Below are 23,766 nucleotides of genomic sequence, written 5' to 3' on the forward strand. Positions count from 1 at the left end.
CCATGGCCCCTCCTGCCGCGGAGCACAGGCTCCGGATGCGCAGGCCCAGCGGCCATGGCCCACGGGCCCAGCCGCTCTGCGGCACGCGAGATCCTCCCAGACCCGGCACAAACCCACGCCCCCCTCATCAGCAGGTGGACTCCCAATCACTGAACCACCAGGGAAGCCCTAGTTTGATATATTTAAAAAAATTTCTAGTTGGCATAAAATGTTAAAGAACTTTCAACATGACTCTTAAAAAACATGTATAGTATGGTTTAATTTGTATAAAACTGGACATCTCTGTGTGTATATATGCACACAAATATATCTAGGAAGATGATTATCAGAATGTCAGTAGTTTATCTGAGTGGCAGGATTTCAGATGATTTTTTTCTCCCTTCTTTTATACTTGTTATGCTTTAAGTTTTTTTTTTTTTTTTTACAGTGGACATGTATAGTTATAATCAGACAAAGCAGTGAAGTTGTTTGAAAAGAAAAATAAAGACCACCATAAGAAGCTTAAAAAAAATAGTGAGCAAAATCTGTCTAACTCTATATGTTATTAAAGGTAATGAGATGAAAGTGAAGTAAACAACATTTAGATAGAAAATAAGAACATACCAGAGAAGTGTGTATTAATCAGAAGAAAAATGTTGTATAGTAAAATTTTTTTAAATTTTAGAACTTTGAAAAATCAGAAATAGAAAAATAGAAAAGATCAGAAAAGCAATAGGTAAAAAGTATAACAAGAAAACTAGAGAATAAAAAGGTAAAAAATATAAAAAAATCAAACAAATGATGACAGCAATAAAAAAGACTTGACAGAAGTGATTGATGATTAAAGATACATAATTTAATTATAAAGACATGATATGCTTGCAGCTGAATTTCTTCTAACTTGAAGAGAATTTAAAATACCAATTACTACAGTTGAATAAACTGGAGGTTAAGGACGCCAACCCCCATGCAGTCGAAAATCGAGTATAACTTTTTTTTTTTACAACTTTATTGGAGTATAATTGCTTCACAGTGGTGTGTTAGTTTCTGCTTTATAACAAAGTGAATCAGTTATATATATACATCTGTTCCCATATCCCTTCCCTGTTGCGTCTCCCTCCTTCCCACCCTCCCTATCCCACCCCTCCAGGCGGTCACAAAGCACCGAGCTGATCTCCCTGTGCTATGCGGCTGCTTCCCACTAGCTATCTACCTTACGTTTGGTAGTGTATATATGTCCATGCCTCTCTCTCGCTTTGTCACAGCTTACCCTTCCCCCTCCCCATATCCTCAAGTCCATTCTCAAGTAGGTCTGTGTCTTTATTCCTGTTTTACCCCTAGGTTCTTCATGACATTTTTTAAAAATTAAATTCCATATATATGTGTTAGCATACGGTATTTGTCTTTCTCTTTCTGACTGACTTCACTCTGTATGACAGACTCTAGGTCCATCCACCTCACTACAAATAGCTCAATTTCATTTCTTTTTATGGCTGAGTAATATTCCATTGTATATGTGTGCCACATCTTCTTTATCCATTCATCCGATGATGGACACTTAGGTTGTTTCCATGTCCGGGCTATTGTATATAGAGCTGCAATGAACATTTGGGTACATGACTCTTTTTGAATTATGGTTTTCTCAGGGTATATGCCCAGTAGTGGGATTGCTGGGTCATATGGTAGTTCTATTTGTAGTTTTTTAAGGAACCTCCATACTGTTCTCCATAGTGGCTGACCAATTCACATTCCCACCAGCAGTGCAAGAGTGTTCCCTTTTCTCCACACCCTCTCCAGCATTTATTGTTTCTAGATTTTTTGATGATGGCCATTCTGACTGTTGTGAGATGATATCTCATTGTTTTGATTTGCATTTCTCTAATGGTTAATGATGTTGAGCATTCTTTCATGTGTTTGTTGGCAGTCTGTTGGAGAAACGTCTATTTAGGTCTTCTGCCCATTTGACTCCCCCCAAAACTTAACTACTAATAGCTTATTGTCGACCAGATGCCTTATCGACAACATAAACAGTTGACTAACACATATTTTGTATGTTATATGTATTATATACTGTATTCTTACAATAAAGTAAACTAGATAAAATGTTATTAAGAAAATCATAAGGAAGAGAAAGTACATTTACAGTACTGTATTTATTGATAATGTAAACTTACATCGTCTGTTTACAAGATGAATCGTCTGTCAGTACCTAATACATCAGTATTGTCTATATGATACAAAACACTGTAGATGTTATACTAATTACTAACATGACATCGAAAATGAAAAGATAATGTAAAAAAGAAATTTATATTTACTTACAGGTATAGCAATTCATGCATTGATCATAAAGCAGCAGCCCTATGATTGCATTATGGTAGCCTAATGTAATTAGTATAAGTGCTTCATGGCAGCTTAGCCTATACACTCATGAATGAATAGACATAAAATTTTTGTGACATACAGTATTATAGCCATATTCATAATACAGTATTGGAAATACTGTTACAGTTTTTAAAAAGCCATTTACCTGTGATGATAGGCTGATAGGCATTTTCTTCAATTACGAGAGAGGCATACTGTATAGTAATATACTATAATTCTTTGAAAGCAAAGTTATAAAACAGTAAGAAAACTAACGCATATTAATTTTATATTAACTATCACTCACCATATGTCTGTGTAAGCATAGGCTCTCCCCTTCAATGCAAATCTTTCACAGGATGTCCTACAGGGTGAATATTTAGGCGACAGTGATGATGATGATAACACAAAAGCATCTCATGCAGTGCTTGACATACAGATATTAGATTTTCACACGGAGACACACACATACACAGCAGGTAAGTTTATTAAGTGTAAGGCATGATGATTATGTACCATCCACTAACTGCAAGTGGATCATCATAAACGTCTCCATCCTTATCATCTTCACGTTGAGTAGGCTGAGGAGGAAGAGGAGGGGTTGATCTCGCTGTCTCAAAGGCGGCACCGCTGGAGGAGGTGGAAGAGGAGGAGGAGCGGCAAGCACATTAGGTCTAACATTACAGAAATACATTCTAATTTCTGTCTGACTTTTTTGCTTTTTCATTTCTCTAAAAGTTTCTGTATGGTTCCAAGCCTTCTTCTACCGTTTGCTTTAGTTTCAGTGCCCGTATCATAGAAAGGTCCATGTTGTAAAATAAGTCAGAAGCAGTCTTGAATAATTGGAGCCCTTCTGCCAGATTGTCTAATGTCAATCTGTGTTCTGGCACTGCTTCCTCTGTGTCTTCTTCCTCCTCATCTGGCACTGGTTTGGAAGCACTCATCTCCACCAAGTTGTCTTCTGTGAATTCCTCTGGTGTGGTATCTGTTAGCTTTTGAATTTCTCCAAGATCCTTATTTTGAAACGCTTCACCCCACCCCACCGCATTGCTTTTGCCCTATTCACAATCTCTCTCATGATTTCCTTGATTGGCTCTGTCGTAAATCCTGTGAAGTCATGCACAACATCTGGACACAGTTTTTTCCAGTAGGAATTTATTGTATTGGGCCTTCTGGCTTTCACAGCTTTCTTCTATAACAACGATGGCATATTCAATGGTGTAATTTTTACAGACTTTCATGATGTTCTCTCTATTGGAGTTCTCTTCCATAGCATTAATATTCCTTTCCATAGAGTCCTGTGTGTAATAAGCCTTTAAATTCCTTATTGTTACTGAGTCCAAGCTTGTACTGCTCACATCACAACAGGCAAATAAGTTGAGAGACAAGGTGCTGGGGCAAGGACTAGAGACTTTATTCAGAAAGCCAGTAAACCGAGAAGGTGGTAGAATAATGTCCTAAAGAACCATCTTAACTTGGAGTAGATTCAGGCTTCTTTTATGCTAAGGGAAAAGGGGAAATGGGAGGGCTCACGATTAAAGGGTAAAGGCAGATTGCCAACATTTTGGAGACATCTGGCCTTCAAGGGAAGCATGACATTTCTTTGTGCTTCTGCTTGCTCATGTAGGCCGGATCACAAGGCTCCTGCAAAAACTTCAAGTTGTTAGCAGTTATTTTTACTTTACCATTCTTATCTCTGCTTATTTGCAAGGTTTCTAGGCTGAAACCTTATCGACAACAAGTAATAGCCATAACTAACCCTGGACCGTGGGATGGGAACTTTCTTCGGGAAACTTACTGAGCTATTTGGGCACAAGCAATGTTTCTCTAATGTTTAACTCTTGACATGCAGGACTAAAGTAATAGAATATATAGGCTAAAGAATGAGGGAGGCAGTTTCAACAGGGTGTTAGTTCTGTTCTTCCTCTGTTACATTATGACCCCTTGATCTAGAGGCTGCATTAGAGCTGTTGTGTTTGGGGGCAAGTAGACCACTTGAACACCTTTGATGTTGAACTCATGGGGTTCTGGGTGGCCAGGGTCATTGTCCAATATCAAAAGAACTTTGAAATGCAGTCACTTACTGGCAGGGTACTTCCTGACTGACCAATCCAGAAGAAGGGGTTCCAGTGTCCAGACCTTCTTGTGATACAACCAAGACTGACAGCTGGTGTTTATCTTTTTGCTTCAAGGCTTGGGGGTTAGAAGCTTTATAGATAAGGGCAGTCCTGATAAACCCAACTGCATTTGTACAGAACAGTAGCATTAGCCTATCCCTTCCTGCTTTAAAGCCTGGTGCTCACTTCTCTGTCTTACTAATAAATGCCCTTTGTGGTATATTTTTTTTCCTAGAATAGGTACTTTTGTCTGCATTAAAAACTGTTCAGGCAGTTATCCTTTCTGTTCATTTAATGGCTTTTGGGAACTTGTCTGCTGCCTCTAGGTCAGGAGAAGCTGCTCTCCTGTTATCTTGACATTTGTTAAGCCAAACCTCTTTCTAAAATTATCAAACCATCTTTTGCTGACATTAAATTTCCAGCTTTAGATCCTTCACCTTCCTTTTGCTTTAAGTTGTCATATAATGATTTTGCTTTTTCTTGAATCATATTAGAGTGTATAGGTATGCCTTTCTTAGAGCAATCCTGCAACCACAGAAAAGCTACCTTGTCAATACAAGATAAAAAGGTATTTCTCAAAAACTGCAAAGTTTTCTCACCTTCTGGCATAGCTGCAGTAATGGCTTCACAAATTTCATTTTTTTTTACAACAGTCCTTATTCTGGATTCATTTATCTTGAAATGTTGGGCAATCGCAGCTGCAGACCCCAATCTATGGTACATATCAAGCAATTCAACTTTTTCTTGTAACGTCAGGACTTTTCTGTTTCTTGGGAGTACTTGCTGCATCACCAGTGACACTTTGTATGGGTCCCCTGCTGTTATTCAAGGTTTACAGTATTGCGCTGAACACAGTGAAAAATACTCAAGTTCCATGAGAGATCATTTTTTACTGCCATATGCATTTTACTGGAGAGACTACTGCTCACATGGAGATGATTAGCATCACATGGCATTTTAAGCAGATACTTAAACACTTGAGCTCACTGCAAAAGCAACAAAATTGCTTTTTTTGGGAAGTGGCTACAAAATTATTACAGTAAATACTGGGTTGGCCAAAAAGTTCCTTTGGGTTTTCCCGTAAGATGTTATGAAAAACCCGAAGGAACTTTTTGGCTGAACCAATACTACAGATAATTTTATTCAGTTATGATTTAATACTACCTTTTTATGTTTGTTTATATTTCTCTTGACTGCCAAAGGCACCAGGTATGATCTGCAAGTGTTTATTTTGATAAATTTTAACTTTTTATAATGGATTTGTGACATTTCATGGTAGTAAATGATAACACAGAGTAGTGTCTACATGTATTTTATGCATTCATGACATTTCTGACTTTTTCTTAATTTTTTTTTATATTTCTAGACTATACAGTTCATCTGTGAGTTTTTCAAATTGGTGCAAGTCTCCAAAAAATTTTTCCAATATATTTATTGAAAAATATTCATGTGTAAGTGGACCTGCACAGTTCAAACCTGTGTTGTTTGAGGGTCAACTGTACTTGAATATCCTGATATACACACATACACACACATTTTCATGTAGATAGCTTGTATAGTAAAAATCTAAAACCAAAGTAATTAGCTGGTTAAATTATGGTATATTTATACTATGGAATGTTGCACAGCAGTTAAAAAATAATAAATTACTTTTGACTAGATTTTGTATTATATGGTGAGAAAAATCAAAATAAAGTGAAGTATGTATAATAAAATATCAATTTGTAAAACAAGCCATGATCTAATATAAATATTGATGTATAATGACATGAGATAAGTGAAAAGTATGGTAACATCCACACTAGGTTGTTCCCATGGATTTTATTTGGGAGGGGCTGGTAGATCAGAGGGTTGTGAAGGAAGTGCAGGCAAAGAGTAATAGAGGAAAAATGCATGTGTTTGCATATTTAAATAAGTAGATTTACACATATGTATAAAGAATTAAAATTTTAATAATACAGAATTTAAATAAATGAAAAAAGTGAAATCATCTATCAAAGTGGAACAGCTTTGACTGGCTCAGAAATACTATGGGAATCTTCACCTGAGAAAGTCATGAATTGGAAGTGTGCTTTGGGGGCAGTTTCCTACCATGTGTCTCAGTTAAGGCACTCACTGTATTTTTTTTTTAAACTAGCATACAAGAACATGCTCTATGTTACAAAAAATACATGCTGGTACACATAACAAAGGATGTGTGTGATCACATTTTCTATGCCTGGGTTGTTCTGACTCATTCTTAGGATTCTAACTTCTAGCACTTTGAGTGTGTGCTTAACCTACAAAAGTTCTTGCCCAATGAAGGGGGTCTGCTGGCATTCTGCTTTGAAAAAGAAAAGCACAAGTCTGAAGCATACTTTTTATTAAATTTTTTTTTAAGTTTTATTTATTTTTGGAGGGTTTTTTTTTAGTGTATTTTTCATGCTTGAATCTAAACTCATACAGAGCATCATCTCTACCCTGTTTAATGATCTTGAAACATATTTTTTAATATACTAAAGTCTTTAAAGTTAGAGATGAAAGAGCAATAGCTATTTTTCTCGTTGAATTTTTCAAAGGCAATCCTGCTGGTTCACTTATGATCCTGTTCTGGCACTAACTAAAAATGAAGCAATTCAGGGTGAGACACATACACTTTATTACATTCCAAATATTTTGAGACTATTTTTATTGAAATTTTATACTCAAATCATAGCTCTCTGGGAAAAACCAATAAGTTAACATCAAAACACAGAAACTACTTCTAAGGTGGGAAAACGTCTATTTTCAATTGACCTAATAATACCTTATTTTCATCAAAAGGCAAAGTTATAGATAATTAAAAGTAGGTTTTCCTTCTTTGGAGGAAAGGGAGTATTGGGCATTTCCTGGTCACTTTTTCTTTCCTTTCTGTTTTTTTTGTGTGTCTGAAGCCGGGACCTTCTTTTCTGGCTCTAGCCGGATCGCGGCTTCCTCCGCAGCCTGCGACTCCAATCTTTGGCGCTCAGCTTCCAGTAACTTGTTTCTGTACTCTTCCCGGATATTGAAGATCTTCTGCCGGGCTTCATCTAAGGAGTCCTAATCCAAACAAACAAACAAACAAAAACCCAAGCAAATAAGATCGACTGATAGAGCCGTATTATGGTTCCATAAAAAACTGCACTCCCTTTCCTCAGGCCAACAGACTCATGTAGGAAATTATTGAAGAAAGATGAAAATTAGGTTGGTGGTCTCAAATGTTTCTTAGTGCTTAAAACATGAGATATCAAAGGGCACATGAGATTTTACAGAATGGTAAATAAAAGAGTCAGTAGGAGAAAAATAAAGAGAAAAGTAAAGAAAGAAATGAGCAGGGATTTTGACAAAGCAACTATCTGCTTTAAATGAATTCAGACCTAATCTGTATAAACTATGCACCTGGTGTGTCTCTCACAGTAACTGTGCTCAATAAATTACTAGTTCCCCATACATATTCTAACCCTGACAAAATATATCTGATTTGTACTTGAAGACCTTTAGGTGGTATCTTTTTTCTTCCTCTCACTTACTTCACCTTCACTTCTTAACGTGGCTGGTGCCACCGATTTCTGAGCCTTTGGGGCATTCTGTGTAGCAAACTGTTGACTCTTAGGAGTTTTTCTACTGCCAGTTTAGGATTTGGCTACTTCAGGTCTGTTAATGCAATCTTCCTTCAGCTACTTTCCGACTTCACAAATATTTTGCTATTGTCTCTGCTTCCATTCTTCCCATTTTGTGGATAAATTTTCAATAGTGTATTTTAGAGGGATTTTAGGGAGTGAGTAAAATAGATGTGTATAATTAATTAATTTGCCAATTATCTGAGAAGTTGGGAACTAAATGTTTTCAAGACTTCTTTCTACCTGGTTACAATATGATTCTATGACACCTTTTTAATATTACACAAGAATTTGTCAATTGTGATCCAAGTATATGCCCTTTTAGACTCACCTGCATCTCCCCGTACATCTCCAGAACTTGCTCCTTTACTTTAAGCCTTTCTTCTTGCTCAATATTACGAATGCTAAGGAGTCTGGTCCTATACTGTCGAAACTGTTGGACCTCCTCTGCCTTTTGCATTGCCTGCTGCTGATTCAGCTCATCCGTTTGCAGCAGAGGATCAGTATTTGTTTTTCTTGATATAAAAACACCAAAAGAGATACATAAGTCATTTGGGAACTCTAGCATGAACTTTAGCACTCAAATAATTTAAAATCATATCAGTAGGGTGGTGGTCTGAATCAAATCAAATATCAGGAACAGAAAGAATAAATCATTATTTTTACATGGGCTAGGCTCCATTTATTAAGTCACTAATATTTTAGGAAATTATTTTAGGAAAATACCAGCAAAATTAGATGTACTATTTGAACAGGTGTTTGTGGAATTGGTGTGTGAAGCTGTGAGAATTATTTTGTAGGTGTTTTCTTTTTAACTTATGAAGCTAAGTAGGTTTGAAAATGTTTTCAAATTGATAAATGTGTTTGAGTAACTATCTCTATTAATCCTATTGTTTAGTTCTTAAGAAAATTCAATCTAATTAAATAATAGCAGCAGGTATGATGGGATTTTTCTGCAGCTCAACTCACCTTAACCAGGCTACAAATTAAATCTTTACAGAAAACATTTAAATGCTTTTATAACTGACTTAATAAAACATTTGCTAAATTTAAGATATAAATTCTGTACTCCTAAAAATTCAAATACACTTAAAATATATTAAGCATTTAATTTCAAATTTTCTGTTGTTTAGCAACTGCCTATTGACAATCTATCCAAAATTCTATGAACACAGATGTCTGCATTAAGCATGTTTATTAAAACTTACCGTACATATTGACTTAAGTCTACACATTCTAGTTTTTTTCGAATAAGGTGGGGAGACATTTCCAAAATTGTTGGGGATCGTGAACGAGGCCCTGTTGTAAAAAAAAAAAAAAAAAGTCCTAGGCTTTCAAGAAAGAATCAACAATGACCAACTAAACGATTGTATATCTTGTTTAAATTGACAATATTTTGGACTGCCTTGTTTAATATGATTTTAATGTGGTTTAATGACTTTATTGAAACATAATTATATTTTATGTTTATCCTCTAGCTGGTGTAACTATACTTATAGTTAAATGAAGGAGAAGAGTAACAAAATTACTCTAATTACAGTTAAGTGAAAGCAGACACCTAAAAAGGTCATACTTTGTTACAAAATTTCATTATAAACAAGTTAAATAAACTAATATTTAAAGAGCTTGGTCTATCCGTGAAAGCTATGAGAAGCACTATGGGGGTGGGATATAAAAATATTTTAAGACACAGTATCCTATCTTCAAGAAAGTTTTAGCCCAGTAGAGTAGGCAATATATAACAGGTGAATGCTGAAAATCAAATATCAGGAGATTTTTACCCCACGGACTCAAGAATCCACAAGAATAGTTTTAAGAAAGAAATTTTAGAGACTAAGATATTAACCATTCAGCCTTTCCAGCCCATTTAATCTCTCTTTTTAAAAAATTATTGAAGTGTAATTTACATACCATAAAATTTACCAATTTTAAAAGTATAATTCAATATGTTTTAGTAAATTTACAGAGTTGTGCAACCAGCACCAAAATCCTGTTTCAAAACATTTCTGTTATCCAAATAAATTCTTTTGTGCCCTCTTAAAGTCACTCTGCATTCCCACCACAAGCCCCAGGCTTTCTGTCTCTGTAGATTTGCCTTTCCTGGATATTTCATGCAAGTAGGAATCAAAAAATTAACTCTTTAAGAAACTGTCAAATCATAGTGTTTTGATTATTGTTAGCTTCATAATAAATTCTGAAATCATGAAGGTAAAATCCTTCCTCTTGGTTCTTTATCAAAATTATTTTGGTCATTCTGGGTATTTGCATTTATATAAGTTTTGGGATCAGCTTGTCAAATTCTGTAAAATGACTACTAGGATTTTGATAGAAATTTATAGATCACTAAATTTGATCTATTTAAATTCAGAATCTAAATTCAGATACACTGAATTTATAGATCAATTTAGGGAGAATTAATATCTTTCTATATTCAGTCTTCTAGCCCCAAAGCATGGACTGCCTCTCTATTTAGATCTTTCAAAATTTCCTTCAGAAATGTTTTGTAATTTTCAGTATACAGGTCTTGCACTTTTGTTAAATTTATTTCCATATATTTATTATTGATGCTATTGTGAATGAAACTGTCTTCTTAATTTCATTTTTTGATTGCTCACTGAAATGTAGAAATAAAAATATATTAATCTTCTATCATGTGACCTCACCAAACTCACTTGTTAGTTCTATATGATATTCTTGGTTCTTTTCCCATGATTTCTTAGGATTTTCAATATACAGGATCGATTTGTCTGACAACACAGTTTATTTCTTCCTTTCTGATATGTATGTATGGAAAAAGTGGACATCCTACGTTCTTGAAGGTGGAAATCACTATATCTGCTTTGTTACACAGATCTCTTTATTTAATTTTTGGCTTACTTTTTGCTTTTCTTGACCAGTATCACAGTCTCAAGCAGCTGTGATGTTGGCTATTCCAATTGCTTGCCACCAAGTTCACTATTCCTTGCAACAATATCCATGGGCATAGAACTTTTCCATGGAGCCTCAAATCAGGTAAATCCTTTTTAGCAGTGGCAGCAAGACTGCTGGTTCTCCTGGCTACCATGCTACAGACCTTGGGGCTGATGAGGGAACCCCACGTTAATATGCAATAGTTGGTAGGCTAACTGTGGTAGACATACTAAAGGACCTCTGAGGATATCCATGTTCTAACCTCTGAAGCCTATGAATATGCTAACATACAAGGACTTTGCAGATGCAGTTAAGGATCTCGAGATGGGAAGATAATGCTGTATTAGTCAGCTGGGCTAAACCCTTGTAAGGGAAAAAGAGAGGAAGGTAGAGAAGATAGAATCCAAGAAGGAGATGAAGTGATGGTCATAGAGGAAAGAGAGAGAGCAGGAAGGAATGAGAGACAGAGAGATAGACAGAGGGATTTGAAGATGCTATGATGCTGGCCTTGAATATAAGGAAGGAGTCTTAAGCCAAAGAGTCAATGGCCCTAGAAGCTGAAAATGGAAACCGATCCCTCTCCAAGGGCCTCCAGGAGGAATGCAGCCCTGCCAACAGCTAAACTTTAGACTTTATGTCCTCTAGAACTGCAAGAAGTTTGTGTAAAGTTACTAAATATGTGGTTATTTGTTACCGAAGTAACAAGAAATTTATCCAACTAAGTTAATTTATTTTTTTGTTTTTATTTATTTATTTATTTATTTTATTTTTTATTAGTTTCGCCTTTATAACAAAGTGAATCAGTTATATACACAGATGTATATATACATCTGTTCCCATATCCCTTCCCTCTTGTGTCTCCCTCCCTCCCACCCTCCCTATCCCACCCCTCCAGGCAGTCACAAAGCACCGAGCTGATCTCCCTGTGCTATGCGGCTGCTTCCCACTAGCTATCTACCTTACGTTTGGTAGTGCATATATGTCCATGCCTCTCTCTCGCTTTGTCACAGATTACCTTTCCCCCTCCCCATATCCTCAAGTCCATTCTCAAGTAGGTCTGTGTCTTTATTCCTGTTTTACCCCTAGGTTCTTCGTGACATTTTTTTTTCTTAAATTCCATATATATGTGTTAGCATATGGTATTTGTCTTTCTCTTTCTGACTTACTTCACTCCGTATGACAGACTCTAGGTCTATCCACCTCATTACAAATAGCTCATTTTCATTTCTTTTTATGGCTGAGTAATATTCCATTGTACATATGTGCCACTTTTCTTTATCCATTCATCAGATGATGGACATTTAGGTTGTTTCCATCTCCAGGCTGTTGTAAATAGAGCTGCAATGAACATTTTGGTACATGACTCTTTTTGAATTATGGTTTTCTCAGGGTATGTGCCCAGTAGTGGGATTGCTGGGTCATACGGTAGTTCTATTTGTAGTTTTTTAAGGAACCTCCATACTGTTCTCCATAGTGGCTGTACCAACTCACATTCCCACCAGCAGTGCAAGAGTGTTCCCTTTTCTCCACACCCTCTCCAGCATTTATTGTTTCTAGATTTTTTGATGATGGCCATTCTGACTGTTGTGAGATGATATCTCATTGTAGTTTTGATTTGCATTTCTCTAATGATTAATGATGTTGAGCATTCTTTCATGTGTTTGTTGGCAGTCTGTATATCTTCCTTGGAAAACTGTCTATTTAGGTCTTCTTCCCATTTTTGGATTGGGTTGTTTTCTTGCTATTGAGCTGCATGAGCTGCTTATAAATTTTGGAGATTAATCCTTTGTCAGTTGCTTCATTTGCAAATATTTTCTCCCATTCTAAGGGTTGTCTTTTGGCCTTGTTTATGGTTTCCTTTGCTGTGCAAAAGCTTTGAAGTTTCATTAGGTCCCATTTGTTTATCTTTGTTTTTATTTCCATTTCTCTAGGAGGTGGGTCCAAAAGGATCTTGCTGTGATTTATGTCAAAGAGTGTTCTGCCTGTGTTTTCCTCTAAGAGTTTGATAGTTTCTGGCCTTAAATTTAGGTCTTTAATCCATTTTCAGCTTATTTTTGTGTATGGTGTTAGGGAGTGATCTAATCTCATACTTTTACATGTCCCTGTCCAGTTTTCCCAGCACCACTTATTGAAGAGGCTGTCCTTTCTCCACTGTACATTCCTGCCTCCTTTATCAAAGATAAGGTGACCATATGTGTGTGGGTTTATCTCTGGGCTTTCTATCCTGCTCCATTGATCTATCTTTCTGTTTTTGTGCCAGTACCATACTGTCTTGATTACCGTAGCTTTGTAGTATAGTCTGAAGTCAGGGAGCCTGATTCCTCCAGCTCCGTTTTTCGTTCTCAAGATTGCTTTGGCTATTTGGGGTCTTGTTTTTCCAAACAAATTTTGAAATTTTTTGTTCTAGTTCTGTGAAAAATGCCAGTGGTAGTTTGGTAGGGATGGCACTGAATCTGTAGATTGCTTTGGGTAGTAGAGTCATTTTCACAATGTTGATTCTTCCAATCCAGGAACATGTATCATCTTTAATTTCTTTCACCAGTGTCTTATAATTTTCTGCATACAGGTCTTTTGTTTCCTTAGGTAGGTTTATTCCTAGATATTTTATTCTTTTTGTTGCAATGGTAAATGAGAGGGTTTTCTTGATTTCACTTTCAGAATTTTCATCATTAGTGTATAGGAATGCCAGAGATTTCTGTGCATTAATTTTGTATCCTGCTACTTTACCAAATTCACTGATTAGCTCTAGTAGTTTTCTGGTAGCATCTTTAGGATTCTCTATGTATAATATCAAGTCATCTGCAAGCAGTGACAGCTTTACTTCTTCTTTTCCAATTTGGATTCCTTTTATTTCCTTTTCTTCTCTGATTGTTGTGGCTAAAACTTCCAAAACTATGTTGAACGAAGAGTGGTGAGAGTGGGCAACCTTGTCTTGCTCCTGATCTTAGTGGAAATGGTTTCAGTTTTTCACCATTGAGGATGATGGTGGCTGTGGGTTTGTCATATATCGCCTTTATTATGTTGAGGAAAGTTCCCTCTATGCCTACTTTCTGCAGGGTTTTTATCATAAATGGGTGTTGAATTTTGTCAAAAGCTTTCTCTGCATCTATTGAGATGATCATATAGTTTTTCTCCTTCAAATTGTTAATATGGTGTATCATGTTGATTGATTTGCATATATTGAAGAATCCTTGCATTCCTAGCAAAACCCCACTTGATCACGGTGTATGATCCTTTTAATGTGCTGTTGGATTCTGTTTGCTAGTATTTTGTTGAGGATTTTTGCATCTTTGTTCATCAGTGATATTGGCCTGTAGTTTTCTTTCTTTGTGACATCCTTGACTGGTTTTGGTATCAAGGTGATGGTGGCCTCGTAGAATGAGTTTGGGAGTGCTCCTCCCTCTGCTATATTTTGGAAGAGTTTGAGAAGGATAGGTGTTAGCTCTTCTCTAAATGTTTGATAGAATTTGCCTGTGAAGCCATCTGCTCCTGGGATTTACTTTGTTGGAAGATTTTTAATCACAGTTTCAATTTCAGTGCTTGTGATTGGTCCATTCATATTTCCTATTTCTTCCTGATTCAGTCTTGGCAGGTTGTGCATTTCTAAGAATTTGTCCATTTCTTCCAGGTTGTCCATTTTATTGGCATAGAGTTGCTTGTAGTAATCTCTCATGATCCTTTGTATTTCTGCAGTGTCAGTTGTTACTTCTCCTTTTTCATTTCTAATTCTATTGATTTGAGTCTTCTCCCTTTTTTTCTTGATGAGTCTGGCTAATGGTTTATCAATTTTGTTTATCTTCTCAAAGAACCAGCTTTTAGTTTTATTGATCTTTGCTATCATTTCCTTCATTACTTTTTCATTTATTTCTTATCTGATCTTTATGATATCTTTCCTTCTGCTAACTTTGGAGGTATTTTGTTCTTCTTTCTCTAATTGCTTTAGGTGCAGAGTCAGGTTGTTTACTCGAGATGTTTCCTGTTTCTTAAGGTGGGATTGTATTGCTATAAACTTCCCCCTTAGAACTGCTTTTGCTGCATCCCATAGGTTTTGGGTCATCGTGTCTCCATTCTCATTTGTTTCTAGGTATTTTTTAATTTCCTTTTTGATTTCTTCAGTGATCACTTCATTATTAAGTAGTGTATTGTTTAGCCTCCATGTGTTTGTATTTTTTACAGATCTTTTCCTGTAATTGATTTCTAGTCTCATAGCATTGTGGTCGGAAAAGATACTTGATACAATTTCAATTTTCTTAAATTTACCAAGGCTTGATTTGTGACCCAAGATATGCTATCCTGGAGAATGTTCCATGTGCACTTGAGAAAAATGTGTATTCTGTTGTTTTTGAATGGAATGTCCTATAAATATCAATTCAATTAAGTCCATCTTGTTTAATGTATCATTTAAAGCTTGTGTTTCCTTATTTATTTTCATTTTGGATGATCTGTCCATTGGTGAAAGTGGGGTGTTGAAGTCCCCTACTATGAGTGTGTTACTGTCGATTTCCCCTTTTATGGCTGTTAGTATTTGCCTTATGTATTGAGGTGCTCTTATGTCAGGTGCATAAATATTTACAATTGTTATATCTTCTTCTTGGATCGATCCCTTGATCATTATGTAGTGTCCTTCTTTGTCTCTTCTAATAGTCTTTATTTTAAAGTCTATTTTGTCTTATATGAGAATTGCTACTCCAGCTTTCTCTTTATTTCCATTTGCATGGAATATATTTTTCCATCCCTTTACTTTCAATCTGTATGTGTCTCTAGGTCTGAAGTGGGTCTCTTGTAGACAGCATATATATGGGTCTTGTTTTTGTATCCATTCAGCCAATCTGTGTCTTTTGGTGGGAGCATTTAATCGATTTACATTTAAGGTAATTATCGATATGTATGTTCCTATTCCCATTTTCTTAATTGTTTTGGGTTCATTATTGTAGGTCTTTTCCTTCTCTTGGTTTTCTTGCCTAGAGAAGTTCCTTTAGCATTTGTTGTAAAGCTGGTTTGGTGTTGCTGAGCTCTCTCAGCTTTTGCTTGTCTGTAAAGGTTTTAATTTCTCCATCAAATCTGAATGAGATCCTTGCTGGGTAGAGTAATCTTGGTTGCAGGTTTCTCTCCTTCATCACTTTAATTATGTCCTGCCACTCCCTTCTGGCTTGTAGAGTTTCTGCTGAGAGGTCAGCTGTTATCTTGATCGGGATTCCCTTGTGTGTTATTTGTTGTTTTTCTCTTGCTGCTTTTAATATGATTTCTATGTGTTTAATTTTTGACAGTTTGATTAATATGTGTCTTGGCATATTTCTCCTTGGATTTATTCTGTATGGGACTCTCTGTGCCTCCTGGACTTGATTAACTGTTTCCTTTCCCATGTTAGGGAAGTTTTCAACTATAATCTCTTCAAATATTTTCTCAGTCCCTTTCTTTTTCTCTTCTTCTTCTGGAACCCCTATAATTCAAATGTTGGTGCGTTTAATGTTGTCCCAGAGGTCTCTGAGACTGTCCTCTGTTCTTTTCATTCTTTTTTCTTTATTCTGCTCTGCAGTAGTTATTTCCACTATTTTATCTTCCACGTCACTTATCCGTTCTTCTGCCTCAGTTATTCTGCTATTGATCCCATCTAGAGTATTTTTCATTTCATTTATTGTGTTTCTAATGATTGTTTGATTCATCTTTAGTTCTCCTAGGTCCTTGTTAACTGTGTCTTGCATTTTGCCTATTCTATTTCCAAGATTTTGGATCATCTTTACTGTCATTATTCTGAATTCTTTTTCAGGTAGACTGCCTATTTCCTCTTCATTTGTTAGGTCTGGTGGGTTTTTATCTTGCTCCTTCACCTGCTGTGTGTTTTTCTGTCTTCTCATTTTGCTTATCTTACTGTGTTTGGGGTCTCTGTTTTGCAGGCTACAGGTTTGTAGTTCCCGTTGTTTTTGGTGACTGTCTCCAGTGGCTGAGGTTGTTTCAGTGGGTTGTGTAGGCTTCCTGTTGAGGGGGACTGGTGCCTCTGTTCTGGTGGATGAGGCTCGATCTTGTCTTTCTGGTGGACATGTCCACGTCTGGTGGTGTGTTTTGGGGTGTCTGTGGCCTTATTATGTTTTAAAGCAGCCTCTCTGCTAATGGGTAGGTTGTGTTCCTGTCTTGCTAGTTGCTTGGCATAGGGTGTCCAGCACTGTAGCTTGCTGGTCATTGAGTGAAGCTGGGTGCTGGTGTTGAGATGGAGATCTCTGGGAGATTTTCACCATTTGCTATTATGTGGAGCTGGGAGGTCTCTTGTGGACCAGTGTCCTGAAGTTGGCTCTCCCACCTCAGAGGCATAGCACTGACTCCTGGCTGCAGCACCAAGAGCCTTTCATCCACCCGGTTCACAGTAAAAGGGAGAAATAGTATAAAGGAAGAATTAGTAGAAGTAGAAAGAAAGAAAGAAAAGAAAGAAAGGGAGGGAGGAAGGAGGGATGGTAGGAAAAAGAAAGTGAGAAGATAAAGTAAAATAGAATAAAGTATGATAAAATATAATAGCATTATTAAAATTAAAAAAATAGTTATTAAAGAAAAATTAAAAAAAAAAAAGAGAGAGGGATAGAACCCTGGGACAAATGGTGGAAGCAAAGCTATACAGACAAAATCTCACACAGAAGCATACGCATACACATTCACAAAAAGAGAAAAAGGGGAAAAAATCATAAATCTTGTTCTTAAAGTCCACCTCCTCAGTTTGGGATAATTCGTTGTAAAAAGAGGAAAAGGGGAAAAAATCTTAAGTCTTGTTCTCAAAGTCCACCTCCTCAATTTGGGATGATTCGTTGTCTATTCAGGTATTCCACAGATGCAGGGTACATCAAGTTGATTGTGGTGCTTTAATCCGCTGCTTCTGAGCCTGCTGGGAGAGATTTCCCTTTCTCTTCTTTGTTCGCACAGCTCCCGGGTCTCAGCTTTGGATTTGGCCCCCGCTCTGCATGTAGGTTGCATGAGGGAGTCTGTTCTTCACTCAGACAGGACGGGGTTAAAGGAGCAGCTGCTTTGGGGACTCTGGCTCACTCAGGCTGTGGGGAGGGAGGGGTACGGAGTGCGGGGCGAGCCTGCGGCGGCAGAGGCCGGCGTGATGTTGCACCAGCCCGAGGCGCGCCGTGCGCTCTCCCAGGGAAGCTGTTCCTGGATCCTGGACCCCAGCAGTGATGGGCTGCACAGGCTCCCCAGAGGGGGGGCGTGGACAGTGACCTGCGCTCGCACACAGGCCTCTTGGCGGCGGCAGCAGCAGCCCCAATGTCCCACGCCCGTCTCTGTGGTCCGCGCTTTTTGCCGCGGCTCGCGCCTGTCTCTGGAGCTCCCTTAAGCAGCGCTCTTAATCCCCTCTCCTCACGCACCAGGAAACAAAGAGGGAAGAAAAAGCCTCTTGTCTCTTCGGCAGCTCTAGACTTTTCCCTGGACCCCCTCCAGGCTAACCGTGGTGCACTAACCTCTTCAGGCTGTGTTCACGCCGCCAACCCCAGTCCTCTCCCCGCGCTCTGACTGAAACCTGAGCCTCAGCTCCCAGCCCCGCCTGCCCCGGCGGCTGAGCAGACAAGCCTCTTGGGCTGATGAGTGCCGGTCGGCACTGATCCTCTGTGCGGGAATCTCTCCGCTTTGCCCTCCGCACCCCTGTGGCTGCGCTCTCCTCCGCTACTCCGAAGCTTCCCCCCTCCGCCACCCGCAGTCTCCGCCCGCGAAGGGGCTCCTAGTGTGTGGAAACCTTTCCTCCTTCATGGCTCCCTCCCACTGGTGCAGGTCCCGTCCCTATCCTTTTGTCTCTGTTTATTCTTGTTTCTTTTGCCCTACCCAGGTACGTGGGGTGTTTCTTGCCTTTTGGGAGGTCTGAGGCCTTCTGTCAGCGTTCAGTAGGTGTTCTGTAGTTGTTCCACGTGTAGATGAATTTCTGATGTATCTGTGGGGAGGAAGGTGATCTCCACGTCTTACTCTTCCGCCATCTTCTGTACCCCCTTTTGTTTTTATTTTTAATAAATATTTTTTCATTTAGTTGTACACCCTCAGAATTTTGAAATGTTTCTTAATCTTTTCCAGTTTATCATTGCTTTTGGGGAGAGGCTATGTCAAGTCTTCACTCTGCCATGCAAAAAATCCCGCCCTCCTACTGGCTCTTTTATCTTGCTTTTCACGTGTGGTTGGAATAGTCTCCAGGAATATTGTAAAGTGTTTAATTTATAACAACTTGTTAGAAGGGATTATTCATAGAAATATCATCTAATATAAAACTTAAAAAATGTAAAAAACAGTAACATCAAATTTTTCAAAACTATTTTTTCAAAAATATCATGCTTTTATAGGCATGATACCCATGAAAAATAAAGAATATAGTAGTACAGACCTGAACTCTGCTCCATTATTGAAACATAAATCCAGTCATGTTTTTCACTTTATCACATTAAATAAAACATTCCTGAAATATTGCATCTTATATACAATATGACTCTTCTAGAAACCAGTGGTTAATAACTTTTCTTTTTTCATCATGGTTGCTCTGTGATCTTAGATTTCTAAAGTTCATTTGTTTTTCTTATGAACCTGTCTACTTTTGTTGCATATATTTTTGGCATTTCAAACTTGAATTGTTTCTGTAAGACACCAACTCCGCTGACTCTGACTGGAAAGAAAATGTTTTTGATTAATTGGATGTTTGTGTTCTCTTGCATCCTGCCAAGTAATATGTATTTAAACAGGGGGGTGTAAAAGGGGAAGAGAAGGTTAATCTTCATTTTCACTTATAAAACTGTTGTATCAGAATAGGGTGTGAGTGTAGTATGATCTTGGACCTCTAGAACAGTGCAACTCCAAGTGTGTGCCCATGCGTGCACATGTGTGTGTGCGTGTGTCATCTATCTGCAAACTGGTACTCTGTGGGATAAGCTCTGAAAATGAGAGTATGCATTTAGAGATATTTTTACAGCAATTGGTCATCACTGGGTCATTTTATTATATTTTATAAAAGTTTCAGTTTGCAACAGAATTGGCAGAAAACTTCTTTCATCATAGATTGTAAGAAAATAGCTGTTTAAAAGAAATGGTGAAGAATGGTTTGACTGATTGTGAAGCCTGGGGAAAAGATTGGGACTAAAGACAAAGATCACCTCCAACCTTTGGAAGAGGCACTTTTTAGATGTATGGCGTAGGAAGAATAAGGTGACCATCTGAGCTTTGGTCTCTAAATCTACAAAATGGAAATAGTAAGGTCTACCTCATAGTTGCTGTAGGTTAAAATGAGATAATAAACATAAAGCACTTTGAGCAGTGCCCATCCCAGAATAACAGGATTCGGGTGATATTTATTTTTTATCCTCTTCACATGAAATGTTAAGGGACCATACTTTACAACAATTATTGAGTTATACTCCTGAAGATGTAAAAGTGGAAAAGCACGATTTGGGATGTGAATGTCTTCAGCCTCCCTGGACAGCTCAGCATGGTGATAGATGGAGGTATAGCCAAGTGTTTGTGGGAAGAGCCCTGGGGTGATGGAGAGCTCTGTCTGCATGCTGCCTCTGTCCCTGGGTAGCTTGTGAATTTAGCAAATTACTCTGGGCCTGGGTCCTTACTGGCAAGTTGGAAATAATATTTATATCAGTGGGTTGATGTGAGTATTGGATGAAATAATTAGTATTTTATAGCTCCAGGCCCATGGCAAATTGTTCACTGAAAGTAGTTAGCTTTCTTACTTTGATTCTTATTGCTATTGTTTATTGCTATTGTGATTAGAAAGGTGCCAGATTTATAGTTGTGAGCCTGCCTTCAAGTTCACATACTGCTACCTTCTAGCGAGGCGGCACCCTTATTTCTGGTTTCATCTTTTCTTAAATGGGGAGGATCATATCTACTTGGGGACAAAGTGAACACCTGCTTGGTAAAAAGAAAATGCTTCAGAATCTGTTTTCTTACAGAACTGTCTATAACTTTAAAATCCTATAATGAAATAGATTCTGAAATTTTTCTTTTTACCAAGCATGACTTGCTGACTAGCTTTGAAGAAGTGCAAGTAACAGCTCCGTGCTTGGGGCAGCTGGGGCAGGGTTCACTGACCTTCTTCACCTTCTTTGGTTTGGCTTTCAGACATAGGCACACACTCAGCATCAGGTGTTTTCTTAATGAACCGGCTGAGATAATGGAGACGTGCCTGGGCAGCCTAAAGGACAGACATTATCAACACACATTACAGGCAACACCATTTCAACAGTACTCAAAAGACATGGGAAAATGTGAATGAATACGGCAGCCTGAACCAGACCAGCTCTTAGGAATTACCAAAGAAAAACTCCAATTCTGCACCATCCATGATCTTGACAGTGATTTGTGAGAACTAATGAAGAAGAAGTCCTAAAACTCATACGCTGTGCATGCTAGCTTAGATCCAGGCGCTCCTGAACCTTTTTCATCTGCCTCGATAACCCTGAGTTGGGGACATGAAGCACATATAAATAATAATGTTTCACTATGACAATGATTCTTATCTAAAATATAGAGAGGAGGAATCATGAGGTATGTGTATTCCACAAGGGCAGCACATGATTTTTCTCTATCTAAGTACATGAAAGCACATATTAAACATTTTTATGCTTTCTAAGTTGGGAGTGTTAAGGACGGAGAGTGTTAATCCCAGATGATGTGAAAGAACAAGGCTACCTACAGTTTGGGCCATAAGTGGCACCATTATGTGCTTCGCTTTTGGAAGTCATCTGGGTATCTGGATAATAACATTTCACAATGTGTTCAAATGTGGTCTTAATATTTAGTTAGTTGATGCCTGACAAAATTCCAGATATTTCCTAAAGGAAAGACTATGTTGTTTCACCAATATGGCTCTTCCTTCAGACCACGCCCAGGAATGAAAGGTAAAAGGACAACTTTTCAAACTCAGGTAACCTTGATCGATCTTCCTGGCTCAGTCATCTCCCAGGCCTGCTTCATGGCTCGGATTTCATCTGCTCGTTCTGTATCTTTTTTCACTTCAAAAAAGTCTGCTTCGTTGTATTCAGTGACCAACCTCAAAATCCAGTAGGGTTTATTTGGGTCTTCTTGTTGAGGGTGAGCAGTGGATATCTGGCAAAGTAAAGTAAAAACCTTGGGGTCAGATGCTTTCCTCCTTTCAAAAGTATCTAGATTTTACCCTATGACCCATAAATTTCACTTAAGTATTTAAGCCAAGAGAAATGAAAACATATATTCACAAAAAGACTTGGAAAAGAATATTTAGTATAGCCTCATTCATATTAGCCTAAAAAGGGGAAACAATATACATATCTGTCAACTGATGAATGGATAAATAAATTGTAGTATGTTCATACATGGACTACTACTTAACATTAAAAAGTAATAAACTATTAATGCATACCACAGTGTGGTTGAATTCCACAGACAGACATTATACAGAAATAAAGAAGTTGAGCACAAAAGAGTACTTCTTGTATGATTCATTTGTATGAAATTCCAGAACAGGCAAACCTTGCTTGGGGGAGAGGTATGGGGATGACAGAATCCACTGCAAAGAGGTTTAAGGGAATTTCTAAGCTCATGGAAATGGTCTATAATCTAAACCTTGACAGAGATGTGGGTTACATGGTGAATCCACTTGTCAAAACTCACTGAATTGTACATTTAAGATGGTTGCATATCACTCTATGCAAATTTCACCTAAAAACTGTAAATAAAAATAATTCTAAATTGCACTTAGCCTCACTCATACCATCTCTTTACAAGAATGAGAGCAGGAATAGTTGATCATTTCCAAGCCTGGATATACTTGATATATATTCATTAGGAAAGTTAACATTTTGCTGTCTTATTGGATCACTTTCACAGACCTTAGGCTGGGAGCATATTGACATAGGACTTGAAAATGTCTAGATAAATGAGGCTCATTGGTAGCAATCTGGTAAGGAGACGAGCTTGAGTCTGATGAGGTTACTAGCACTTTACATAAGACTGAGACAAGGTCAATAATCCATATTACATAATGCAGATGGGGAAGTGGAGATTGGGGGGCCACTGAATAAAGTTTTCATGTGTAGTTTGATTTTAAGGTTATCAAAAAGACCTCCTAGCTTTCTGCAATATTCCCTTAATATTCTGATGAAAATTTAAATCTCACAATTGGATTTTCTTGTACTTCTTCCTTCTAAAACACAGTACATAAGCTTTTACCATCTTTTATATTGCTTGATAAGTGAGTTTTTCAGAAACTTCTCTGGGATCAAGTTTTGATTAGGGAAGGGAACACTATGAAGGACTAAGGGAAGGCCACATGTCTATAAGAATTTATGGATTGAATTTAGCTTATTTGCTTTAAACTTGAATAGTTTTGTTGTTGTTAATGATAGGACTATTTTCTCAGAAAATTCAAATAATTGATTTTATAAACTGGAGCTACATCTAGAAAAGTTAACACACAGCATTATCTTGAAGCTTCAAGGGGAAAAAAGTGGTTGACTGGAACTTCACCTATGTTTTTGAACAAAACAATGTTGAAAGAAACACATTTTGAATAGAAAATTTTATCTGGCTCTTTCATATTTTAAATGTAATTGTAATTTGACAGAGAGCGTTCCATTTGTCTGCATTTGTTTAGATGATATTACACTAAAAGGCAGTATTTGGATTGTAGAATGTAGCTAGTGAGAACATAAGTAATATAAATTTAAGAAGAAATTAGCTTTTCCATATGAAATAAAATAAAGGATCAAATAAATTCAACATGATTCTGGTGACTAAAGCAAAACTACAAAGTATCTTATTATAGTTTTTGGTTT

At 37.5% G+C, this 23,766-nt stretch overlaps 1 protein-coding gene across 1 annotated transcript in view; it reads right to left on the reverse strand.

Annotated features, from left to right (window-relative positions):
* Positions 1-6,541: 6,541 nt before the first annotated feature.
* Positions 6,542-23,766, reverse strand: part of ADGB (androglobin) — a gene marked incomplete at its 5' end in the record, with an annotated part of 148,818 nt that continues 131,593 nt past the window's right edge. The window contains 5 exons of the mRNA XM_082633767.1: positions 6,542-7,517; positions 8,409-8,592; positions 9,286-9,376; positions 21,044-21,146; positions 21,884-22,060. Of these exons, the coding sequence (XP_082489893.1) occupies positions 7,332-7,517; positions 8,409-8,592; positions 9,286-9,376; positions 21,044-21,146; positions 21,884-22,060 (741 nt within the window). The 3' untranslated portion in view covers positions 6,542-7,331. The remainder of the gene's footprint in view (positions 7,518-8,408; positions 8,593-9,285; positions 9,377-21,043; positions 21,147-21,883; positions 22,061-23,766) is intronic.

Source organism: Mesoplodon mirus (genome assembly GCF_964341445.2).
Source record: "Mesoplodon mirus genome assembly, chromosome: 10".
Taxonomy (NCBI): Eukaryota; Metazoa; Chordata; class Mammalia; order Artiodactyla; family Ziphiidae; genus Mesoplodon; species Mesoplodon mirus.